This window comes from Juglans microcarpa x Juglans regia, chromosome 6D (assembly GCF_004785595.1).
Source record: "Juglans microcarpa x Juglans regia isolate MS1-56 chromosome 6D, Jm3101_v1.0, whole genome shotgun sequence".
NCBI classification, from domain to species: Eukaryota; Viridiplantae; Streptophyta; class Magnoliopsida; order Fagales; family Juglandaceae; genus Juglans; species Juglans microcarpa x Juglans regia.
Genome location: NC_054604.1, coordinates 24,305,076 through 24,317,358, shown reverse-complemented (window position 1 = coordinate 24,317,358; position 12,283 = coordinate 24,305,076). Strand labels below are relative to the sequence as shown.

The 12,283-nt window shown below is 36.2% G+C and overlaps 1 protein-coding gene across 2 annotated transcripts; it reads right to left on the bottom strand.

Annotated features, from left to right (window-relative positions):
• Window positions 1-2,876: 2,876 nt before the first annotated feature.
• On the bottom strand, window positions 2,877-11,788 carry LOC121235252 (eyes absent homolog). Of its 2 annotated transcripts, XM_041131581.1 has the most exons (6): window positions 11,633-11,788; window positions 10,863-11,116; window positions 10,491-10,658; window positions 6,084-6,177; window positions 4,662-4,856; window positions 2,877-3,437 (listed from the first exon to the last, which is right to left on the bottom strand). In XM_041131581.1, the coding sequence occupies exons 2-6, from the start codon at window positions 11,106-11,108 to the stop codon at window positions 3,178-3,180; spliced, it is 963 nt and encodes a 320-aa protein (XP_040987515.1). In that variant the 5' UTR covers window positions 11,109-11,116; window positions 11,633-11,788; the 3' UTR covers window positions 2,877-3,177. The 2 variants fall into 2 exon arrangements, with proteins under 2 accessions (XP_040987515.1, XP_040987516.1); XM_041131582.1 differs by lacking the exon at window positions 10,491-10,658.
• Between the last annotated feature and the right edge of the window lie 495 nt (window positions 11,789-12,283).

Sequence of the window (12,283 nt, the reverse complement as noted above, 5' to 3'; positions counted from 1 at the left end):
AAAATTGTAGATCTCATCATTAAAAATCATTGTTCACTTGACATTCTCGTCACTGTGTGCCAAACCTATAAAGAAAAAAAGCCATCATACAAGCTGCACTTGTAACTATGAAAAAATGTACAACACGTGATTGCACTTGCACCCACCATTTTCAATGTAAATAATGAGTAACATGTTGTGGGGTCCAATGAAAAAGAAAAGAAAAAGTAAGGTGTGTGTTTGTTATGCGTGGGGTCCAGATAAGTTATAAATTAAACTGCACTTATTTGTGGGTAAAATTATGTTTAGATATTTAAGGTAGTTTAAAAATGAGCTGAGTTGAACTGCTTCCTGCATCTACGCGAGGCCTAAAACTATTTATAAAATATTTAATATTTATTCTAATACGAGTCTATTATAGTGTATAAAATTAAATAAAGTATATGAATTAGTCCGATCCAAATGGGTTTCGAGGTTCAAAGGGCCCAAAAAAATGGGAGCCACAAAAGTTTTTTGTAGAAAGTTTGTTTGGATAGTAAGTTGAGATGAAAGTTAAAAGTTAAATAAAATATTATTAGAATATTATTTTATAATATTATTTTTATTTTAAAATTTGAAAAAGTTGAATTATTTATTATATTATATTTGAGAAGTTGAAAAATTATAATGATACAATGAGATGAGTTGAGATATTTTTAATATCCAAACAACGCTTAAATGGACCCCCATATACTACTTGATCCCAACTGGATATTCCTCGAATTATTGACTTACTAGTTACTATAGTGTCTCCTCAATAATTTAGCTGTATCTGTGCCTTTCATTTATTCTTTTGTTTTCCCTTTTAATTCACAAATAAAAAAGTTCTTTTTTTTCCAAAAATTAAAATGGCAAAGAACCCCCCCAACCCTCAAAAGCCAATTTCTTGTTCTCTCCCTCCTTAAATACAGCCCATATCATATATATTTTTATGACAACAATATCTGAGGACATAAACGCAACATACCTCTAATTTTGTTAAACTTTAGACCCGTGTAATTAGGCCTGTTCATTTGAAACCGGGATAGGTTCCGGCCCAGAACAACTCTAGGTCGGTATCTTGGTACACCTGTCCAGAGTACTGGATTTTAAACTCGGAACCCGGAGTTACAAACCGGTAACCAGTTTTTTTTTAACAACTAAATGGACAAAAACTTAAAAACAAAATGCATATTATGTTTAATGAATCATCTATTTTATGGTTTTTTTTTACTCTCTTCTCCATGTGGCTTTTTATTAGTGGTCAATGAACATGTAGGCTTTGATTTAAAAAATTAAATAAATAGAGTTTAAATGCTATCTCAACATTTTTTCATAAAAAATATTCCTAACATGTAGGCTTTGAGTTAAAAAAAAAAACTAACCCGGAACCCGAATTCCGGCCCAGGTTTAACCTGAGCTAACCTGGTCCAAGTACCAACTTTGGTTTGAAATCTGGGTTCCGGTATGAGTATACCTGAGTTTTCGGACTGGAACCCAGATGAACAGTGCTATGTGTAATACGTTCCCATCATATGAATCAGGTAAGTCAAGTCATAAATTTTTCACCGATGAAATATGATCCTAAAAATTATTTGCATCTAAGGATTAAAACCTTATCTGGAGGGAGCATACCTCCAAGATAAAAATCCTACTACTCGAACCAATCCCTACAAGTTCAATGTAATTGGAATACTTTGGGTCCGAAAGCTCTTTTTTCAATTTTATTTTATTTTCATTCTTTTAGGTAAACTCAAAATTGCTAATAAAATGTGTTTTTGTACGAAAAAAAAATGGCTTTCATTTGCGGCATCCACAATTCACCTGCCAGAATGGTTGTGGTCCTGTGGAGCCTCCTTGGGGTTGTTCCATATGTTTTCTGGCTACCAAACAAGTCCTACTCACTTTTTACACGTTTAAAAGTTATTGACCTGTTGACAGTACCTACAACTGCAACTTTTCAGTGTGGAGTTCAGAAATGATTGCTAACTTTGCTGCCTGGCCAGCATTCGGGTGGGAGCAATGAGATAAGATGCCAGAGTGCTCTGCTGCTCAACTAAAAGACATGACAAGATTTTTCTTCGACTGTTCCACATTATCCACTTCGTACGTCGCTTATCTAAAGCAATCCACTTGATTTGCCAAGCATCTGCTAAATGCCCCCACCTAATATAAGATAATGAGATAATGCATGCAGTTTAGCCACTAAAATGTTAAAGAGTAAGAACTGAATCTTATTAGATCTTATGTCTTTTCACTTGATTAGATTAACTTCCATAGCTCAAGACAATTTTGATCCACACAGGAGCTTCAAACTGAAAAGCCCTGAATTTGGTAGGAAAAGTTTCCTATCAATTCCAAGGCCGACATCTCATACTCTGGACTGGCCCATAGATATATTGCCGAGATAAAATTTCAGCTATGCCTACACATTCTCAGCCACATTTCAATCTATTCGTGCACAGTAGGGAAGGGAAAGAAACAGGAGGAGAGAAAGTAGAGGGGGAGGGATTCTGTGGACGAACAAATAGTTTGAAACAACAGACCACCAGACATTGACACTTCTACAGGGTCTACAAATCGTATGCACTCATTAGCCAGACATCAAAATATTTCCAGGGGGGTTCAGATGTGGGTCATAGACTCATACGTATCATATGCACCACCAACTCCATTGATGTTCACATGCCTGCCTATTCAAACAAGATATCATGTGCAGCAGAAAGAACATGTAGGTTGGTTTACGACTATGAAATATGTATAAAAATGTGTCCTACTTCAAGGAAAACGTCATGGTAGTCATGTAGGATAAATATTTATAGTGAATATTAGCAATATGTTAAATATAAAGGAGACATTTACTTCAAGAAAGGGAGACATTAGGAACTTAACAAACATTTGATGTAATAAATACAAAAAGCAATGGATTCTAAGAGAGCTCTTAAAGAAAGAGTCTGGCCAGATGACCATAACCATGTTTACAAGGCAATGTTCAGGGAAAAATATTCTTTCACCTCTCTAATTTTCTATTTCAATTAGCATATGGCCTATTAATCGGTTGTGGTCATCTAATTCGCATCATTTATACAAAAACTGAGACTTCCGTGAATGCTTCTTTCTTTCTATATACAGATAGAACTCCCAGAAAGGAAAACAGCTTACTAGTGCACAGGATGAGACTTAATCTTTGTCATCTTCAGCATCGGGGCTTCCATATACAACAGAGAAATAGTAACCTACTGTTCTCAATGTGAGGCCAGGAAACCTGTGAGAACTGCCTGGTCGCAGATCAATCTTAACAAATGGCCATCTCATGGCTTGTGCAGCTTCACATTCTTCCCATCCATCCCCAATTACACAAAAACGAACATTTGAACAGCTAAAACGCTCCTTGATCCATTGAAAACATTGGACTTTCCCCACTTCCCATGAGCTGTAAACTGAAGAAATGGCAGATCTGTCACTACCTATTACTTCAACTTAAGCTAATGTAAATGTAAGAGATTCGTATTACCATAATCAAAAAGATACAAGCCCTAAAGTATTGTGTGAATGAGGTTTCACATATTGGGTTATTAAGGGAGAGACTCATATGAACATCAAATAAAAAAGATACAAGCAACAAAGTATTTATGCAAAGTCAAGTTTTGTATATTGGAATAGTATTAGAGGCAAAGATACATAACAATAAACAATAAACGAACATTAACTGGCAGAAAACATGAATATGTTGTATCACTAGATCATCAAGCATAGGTGATGCTCTTGTATATGTCTTGTGTACTTAGACTATTGCTTATCCTTATTATCAATAAAAAAAAAATACACAGTTAAAAAACAAAACTGGCAGAAAACATGGATTCATTTGCTGCATTACATTGCATGTCTCCACAGTTTTCCATCAAATATCACAAGCAAAATAGGTTTTTTCTGATAGGTAAAATAAAATTTTATTAAATCAAATAAAATAGGTTTCCTGCACTAGAGGACATGTAGATCGTTTATGGTAATTCTGAGGCATTACTTTGCCACGTTCAGGAAATACTCTATTCATGCAAACCAGAAAACCAGCAGGCCGACCTTTAAACTGTTCTAAATAATGTGGAGCTATGGAGCTATGCTGCTTATAGAAACCGCAATCATATGACTAAGAGGTTATTATGCTCTTCTAGTTGGCTGATGATATACTTTTACCCATCTGGTTCATGAACTTCGACAAAAATGGAGTTTCCACATATTGTATACCATACATGTGTCTGGCAAAAGGAAGATAAACAAAAAGAATGTGAAGGGCTCACTTAACTGTAGCTTGATTGTAAAAAATTCTATCCTGGTTATCTGGTCAGCAAATGACTTAGAAAATACCATGTTTAAGCATTGAGAAACTTATTCTGAGGCTCCCACTTTAATGGTGCATAGTATTTCTCTTCAACATTGATAGTTCAATCATCTAAAATACTATGTCATGTATTGAGGAAGCTTAAACTGATACGCCTTCTCTAAACAGGCAATGGAGATTAGTATACAGCAGACACGTTACTGTGATAAGGTCAATTAGGTAGAAACAGCTAATGGCAGTTCAGATACCTACAAGTCAAAAAACAAGCATAAGCTGATCAAAAGTGTATTTCAATTAAACATCAAAGAGAGGAAAAAAGACTTGCCATTTCCATGTGTTATTATACCGTCAAGACGAAAGAGCAAGCATTTGACAAGGCTGGGTATCAGTGACCCAGAAGTCACTAAAACATTAACCTGCTGATAATTTGAATCAGGAGAGTCAAGGGCCCCGACAGCAGAGGCAACAGAAGACGTTGCGTCTTTCTTCCCAATCAAACACTGCTCCAAGAAGGCCCGTGCTATATATATATATATATATATATATATATATAGAGAGAGAGAGAGAGAGAGAGAGAGAGAGAGAGAGATAGAACTGTGTAAGTAAAAAGATGTCATGCAATAATAGTCGGAAATGAGATAGCAAAGCACAGTACAAAGTATATCTCAGACTCCACAAGAAGATATCTTATCACCAGTCAGCACAAAGGTAAAGGAAAACCATGTAAAGTACTTACATAACTACAAGAAAGAAATGTCTAGTCTACATACACCATGGAGGGCATGTTTGGTTTAATTATCAGGAAGATGTGCATGAAAAATATTATTGAGGGTAGAAGTAAAAAAACTAGCTCCATCTTCCACATCCTCAATTCCAATGTCAAGTACATTTCTTCCCAGGGACTCATTATTATTTCGCTAAGCAGCCATTATAGAGTAATTGCCAAAATTTCTGGTTCTCAGGCCAAGAATAGTTGTTGCATTGATTAGTTCCCAGGATGCATACTTATCATCAAGAAAAACTATTTCCAAATGTAGATAATTTAATGTTTCCATTCCCCATCATTACGAGACAATTAAAGAATGTCATTCTAGGACAGTGTATTGGGCCAAGCATACTGTAGATATGACTGGTATCCCTGTTTTTCGCTAAAAGTTCATTGATTATAGAACCCGTATTTTCAGTATGGCTAATGATCTTTTGCTTCCACTTTATTTGGGGTTATTGCGCAAAAAAAAAAAAAAAAAAAAAAAAGGGCTGCTAGCAAGATCTGAAATTTGTGCCATGTAGTTATTTGGAGCAACATGATAGACAGACATTTATCGTTTTGAGACAACTTAGAATTCACCTTTTTTTTGTTTTTGAGATCAACGTTTGACTGAGTACTGCTTTGGAGTGTATCTGCTTTTCATCGTGAGGAACCCATCTAATATTTTCCTCGTGCCACCCTCTTTTCTTAAAATGAAAGAAAAAATTGTGGCCAATATAACAAGACCCTGGTTCACTGCCAATTAAACCATTAAAAATATCTCTATACATGCAGATGGCTCTCCCTTAATGGTCAATTGTATTTCTTCATTTTTGCCTAGGTGTGGTGGAAAAAGTAAAATAATATACAAAAGACAGCTAAATATGTCAAAGACTTCAGCAACATGAGACAAGATGTCCAGTACTAAACCAAAACATCAGAACCTTCAAAATAAATGATTGAATCACTATGAAGAAGCACCGTTATTAGATAACATACCTGATGAAAGCCATCTATCTGTATACTTATCAGTGACATCATACAATTCATCCCAGAGTTTCATTGCCTCTTGATCAAAAAAGTTATGCAAGCCCTGAAATGAGAGAGAGAGGGAGAGTTATCTCTTGCTGATGATACTATAACTAAGATAGCTACAGGAAGTAAATTAGCTCTTCTACGGTGATGCTATGTGGATCTATGTAAATGAAGGAGGCAACTTCATAAAATCGATTCATTCCATTTGGTAATAGTCTTCAAACTTATATGCGAATGAAGTTTAATTAGGTTGAAAAACAAACCTAAAGTTAATGATTGAACTTCAACCTGGCAAAACTATTATCACTATTGCTAAAGACATTGTAAATAACAATTAATCTGCACCAAAATATCATAAGATAAGAAAAGGAAAGAACATTATTTTGTTCAACTAGGAGAGGCATAGTAAAACTAACCTGAATTCTCATTTAAACCCTTAGATATGCAAATGTGGGAGATGGACCTAATTGACTTTGCTTGTTATGCACTTGTAATACCAAATATAGACAAGAATATGCATATTTACAAAGAGATTGTCCCAATTTATGCTTCCGTATTTGCATCTTTTCCCAAGTTTTAGGAATATATACATTTGGTACATGTTCGTTTCCTGTAGTCTCAAAAGGCATGGTGGTCTTACCATCATAATTAAACATTTTTTTCGTTAATATTTTTACCAATTACCTCTGTCTATGGCCAAATCTTGCATTATATTCTAGGTCATTAGGTCTATTATTATTTTTTTAATAGGACACTAGGTCTATTATAATATACTGAACCAACATCCTGTTTGGCCATCCTCTCAATCTGGTAGAGGCTCCAACTAGAATCACATCAGACCACACTGGTGGAGTCGAAGGTTTTGTTGCACAACTAGAGCATCTTAAACAATTTTTTATCATCTAAATATTGCCAACTATCATCTTTCAGTATGTAATATATATAACTATATATTGTTTTTAAGTAATCTCGAAATTATATATTGATCAGTATTTATCATCCTTTTTATTGCTGCTCATTTGTTGAAACATCTATTTTTTGTAGGTAAACAAAAACTTTATTGATAAATGATAAGTAGGCCTAGCCCAAATACACGGGACGTATACAAGAGAAAGCACCTAGCTAAGGATCATTCATCTGAACATCTGACAAATGCACCAAAAAAGGCAAACGGTAACCATCTTCCACACTGCTGTAATTTGGGGTATACCATAGAGACCTCAACAGCTAGCAATAAGATCAGCTACCTTCCTAGGTATAATCCATACTAACCCAACTCTGGTGAAGATATCATTCCATAGCATCCTGGCAACCTCAAAATGGAGTAAGTGATCCATTGTTTCTCCACTATTTTTGCACATATAGCACCAGTTGATGATAATGATCCGGCATTTCCTTAGCTTGTCCATGATCAAGATCTTCCCAAAGGCAGCTGTCCATTAAAAGAAAACAGCCTTAAAAGGCACCTGGCACCTCCAAATGCTCCTCCAAGGAAAATGGTTGTTAATATGAATAGAAGTGGCCTCATAGAATCAACATACAGTGAAGTTCCAGAATCCTCTATTCCCCCCCCCCCCCCCCCCCCCCCCCCCCCCCCCCCCCCCCCCCCCCCCCCCCCCTCCAGCGTTTCATTACTTACCCCAGCTGAATACAGTAAATTGAAGAATTATGTAACTTCCCAGTCGTGTGCGGCCCTTATAAAGCTAAATTAATATTGTGAACCATTGGAAATTTCCCTTAATTCTACCACAGAAGGCTCTACTCACGTGCAATCCTGAAGAATCCCTGAGGGCCCTATATCCACACCTTATATCATGCCAAAGGCTAATCCAGAAGCCATCACCCAGCACCAATTTGCTATTTCTAGAAAATGCCCCAACCTTTCCTAATGTTTTTCCACGGCCCCACTCCATGTGCCCCTTGAACCTCATTGGAACACCACTCCCCCTCCCCTCCCTACCTTGGTACTTAGAATCTATAACGCCCTTCCACAAGACCTCTCTCTCGTAGTTATATCGCAACAACCACTTCCTTAGGAGAGCCTTGTTGAAGGCCCTCAGATTACGAACCCCCAGCCCACCTCCTCTAGTCGGAGAACAAACCTTGTCCCAACCAACAAGGTGAAACTTAAACTCCTCACCTAGCCCACTCCACAGAAATTCACATTGGACCTTCTTAATATGAGACGCCACACAATTGGGGAGAGGGAATAAGGATAAGAAATCAGAAACGCTTCAGAACGGAGACACCTAAAATGTGGGTTTGTCGAAGACCAATCAATTAGGGGACACGTAAGCCTTCCATGCCATGTTAATGTGGGGACGCATACAGGGTCATCTTGTTTTGTCCTTCCCGATCAAGTCTCTCTCTCCTTCGTTCTCGATTTCCTCTGTTTCTCTGTTTTTTGTTCCTTGGAATTCCACTGGGTTCAAATCTCTGCAGTGGTTTTAGAGTTTCAGAATGGAGCAACTAAGTTATTTTCCTTTTTAATTTGTTTTGTGTGATTTTCTTTGATTTTTGAAAAGGTGGGTCTTTTCTAGATTCCTCAGGGGTATGTCTACGCCCAAAAAGGTATTCTGAATCCTTTCAAAATGCTTCTTGATTTAACACTGATATTATTGCTTTAAAACCTCCACCACTCTGCATTTTCGTGTCTGGGTTCTACTTCTCCCCTCTTGCTCTATCTTTCTTCTTTTTCACCAATTCAAAATCTTGGTGGCTTCGATGAGAGGCAGTGAGGGTTTTCTCTTTCGGATCCAGTGAGAGAGCAGAGAGAGAGGGAGTAGAGGTTTTCTCTTTCAACAGAGAGAGAGATCGAGAGCAGAGAGAGGGGGAGGGGAGAATCGGATCCAGTGAGAGAGCACAGAGAGAGGGGGGGAGGGGGAGGTCATGTGCGCTCGCTTACGTGTCTATTTCTTACTGGTCTTTAATATTCTAACTTTATAGGAGTCTCCGGCCTGAAGTTATTCTCATAAGAAATATGTAGGGAGTATTGATAGTCCACTATTTCATTATATGATGGCCTTCTTTCAAATAACATCCCTAGCTAAGAGGTAATTTCCAGTATTTTATTACAAAATCCATGACTAGTCATCCATACTATCCACAAGCAATCTCACCCCCTCCACGGATAGTCAATTTAAACAAAGGGTATCGTTGGTGGGTATTTGCTTAACCTTTTCCTCTATTTATCCTCTTTGGTAATACCTTTCCCATGTTCCATATAAACTATGTCATCCTACTCACCTTAAGACCTTTGATTCTTAAGCCTTCATCAAATCTTGTAACTAATTTTTTGTTATTGTCACCGGGTGTTCGAGAACAACATCCTGACTAATACAAGGGGTGCACACACCCTCGGCAAGGAGTTTCCTGCAAGTGTACCTTGGGTAATTGTTACTAATAATAATGTAATCTTAGTTTCATCTAACAAATTTATATTTCAATCTATAATTATAGTGACATAGCAAGGTATATACTTTGAGTTTCTAAGGTATTGCGCCAAAGTTCTAACTAATAATTATCTTAGTTTCAGGAACAAGAGTTGTCACTATGGAAGATAAATGACTGTCAGAACCAGCGATTATCTCTCCTTATATAATCCATATCCTCCACACTTAATCAGCATTTGATAGACCTTTTTTTTCATAAGAGCATCTGATAGACTATCTAACTCCAAGAAATCTTCAAAAATAGAAAAAAGATATGCACGCATAAAACCTTTTCAACATATATCCAATAAACCTTTCCAAGGTAGATGCATGAGCTAAGTGAATCCATAAATATAACCACAAGAAAGCCCTTGCATGCACACACAAACAAGCACACACAAAATTTCAAACTAATAATTATCTAATTTTCACATACCAAATTTATATCTTCACCACTAGAGAATAAGTACACTAAGAAAAAGCTGCCTACATATGTCTACTAAAACTTCGCTTAATATGCCAGCTACTAAAAACTGTATCCATTGTGAAATTGAAGAGCGGTGCAAGAAACACGCATAAAGAATAAATAAATAAATAAATAAATAAATAAATAAAAAAAAAAAAAAACTGATTTTGAAAGGCATATGGTTGAGAAAAAAAAACCTTGACAAATCATAAGCATACCAGTACACATGCAAACATATAATGATAGTGAAAGTAATAAGGAAAATGTAATAATCATCTTGAGTGCAAATCTCATATCAGTTTTTTATTAATCATTGCTTACATAAGCATAACTACACGGAAGCAAACAGCAAGGAGTTGCAAGTAAATAAACAATGATTGATAAAAAACAAAATTGATCTCAATTTCCTTCTTATTTTTTCCCCTCTTTGAGAATTATCCCCTCAGATAGAGTTATGAACACCAGTTTTTATACCTTTTCATACTTTTGGGCTATGTATCTGTGCCTGTAAGCAAGTTTTCTTTTGTTGTCATCATCATGTGGTGGACCAAACCCATCTTGATCAAATTTGTAACCAGAAAGATCCTTCCCGTCATCATATTGGAGCAAGGCATCAAGAAATGGCTTATTGTAGTTCTCAATCTGTGCGTACAACACCAAACTCAACAAACAAAATCTCAAAAGAAACTCTCCAGGCATAAAACAAGTCATGAAGGATTCAGATCAGATATCAAAAGAACAAATTCAGAATCGCAATGCAAGATAGAACACACCTAAGCAAAAAGGCAAACATACATGTTCATAGAAGAAATGACTGTCTACACCTAAGCAAAAAGGCAAACATACTTGTTCATAGAAGAAATGACTGTCACACAAATCAAGAATGTGTTTCTCCCACATCTTCCCGATTTCTACACCCTTCTGGGCGTCCTTCAAACCGTTGAAAGCCTCAGCATACATCCCATTCAACAAGGACTTGAGCAGTATAAGTGTCTCATCCATGTCCCATATATACACATCTAGTCTCCCATCCACGGTGTCTTCAACAATCCCTTTTGTTTCTTCGTGTGGAACATGCAGATTATCACCCATGATGTTCTCTATTTTGGTATCAAAGAACCAACTTTAAGAAAGTCCATAAATAAAATCACATATATTATATCATATAGAAATATAGCTCATTATCAACAACCACAACAGAGGGGTTTTATGGGATTAACTACAATGACTTGTAAACCAAATATTCAAACGGAGTTATTAGGAAATGGGAAACCAACAGAAACTTGAAGGCAGCTAACAACTGCGCATACTTTATAGAATTGAATCAAAATAATGGGAAAAAGGATCATAACAAAACGTCATCTGATTCAGCAAACGAAGTACAGTAAAGTAGATATAGTTTCTCAAAGACCTTTATTTCAAATAAGATTAGATTTTTCTTTGTGAGTATTTTTACAGAACTAGCAACTCATTTGCACTGAAAAAAGGGTGCCAAGAGATTTTCAACATGATAAAAAATATCGAAGTCCATCGAATATAAACATAGATACGCAAATGTAAACATCGTAAATATAAATCTATATAAGATATGTATATATCTATCTTTGTCTACTTACATGGAGCGGAGGGAGTAGCTGGGGCAGCTGCCTACGAAGCAAACTTCTGATTTATGAGGAGGAAGAACAAGCAGTTGAGCGACAACACTGAAGGGCAACAGGACAGGTTAAAGGCCATATACAAGGCACAAAAAAGGAGGGCTGTGGTTGCTACGACGTCGTCTCTGTTGCAGATTTGTTTTTGGCACCCGCACGCGTATTCGGGTATACCGCTATATTGAAATTCGGATATCCACTATCCAAAAGCCGTCCCTTTTTTGTTCTTTTAGAAGCTTTTTCTAACTAAACTTTTTTCAAGAAAAAAAGAAAAATGTTGGAAAATAATAAAGACAATGAAATAAATCTCTAACCATCAAATAAATCTCAAATTGTCCATTTGTCCATAAAAATAAAAATATATCAAAATGTAAAACTAAATTTTGTGTCAAAGGAGTGAATAAAGCTAATAACAACTAATTACACTTTTAACTAAATGAATGTAACAAAAATAATCCAATATTCATCGTGTAATGTCAAAAGCACCAATAAGAAGATAAAATAAAGAATGAGAGAGAGAGAGAGAGCGAATAAGTGTGATATCCCATATGATATGGATAAGAGTGGGTGGTATATGGAATCCCATATTGTTTGGGAATGAGAAGTTCTTGCTCT

Coding starts and splice junctions, on each gene's coding strand:
- LOC121235252 (XM_041131581.1), bottom strand. CDS start 11,108: ATGGGTGATAATCTGCATGTTCCACACGAAGAAACAAAAGGGATTGTT. Junction 10,659..10,862: donor GTCATTTCTTCTATGAACAA/GTATGTTTGCCT, acceptor TTGTACGCACAG/ATTGAGAACTACAATAAGCC. Junction 3,438..4,661: donor TATAATAACACATGGAAATG/GCAAGTCTTTTT, acceptor CCATTTCTTCAG/TTTACAGCTCATGGGAAGTG.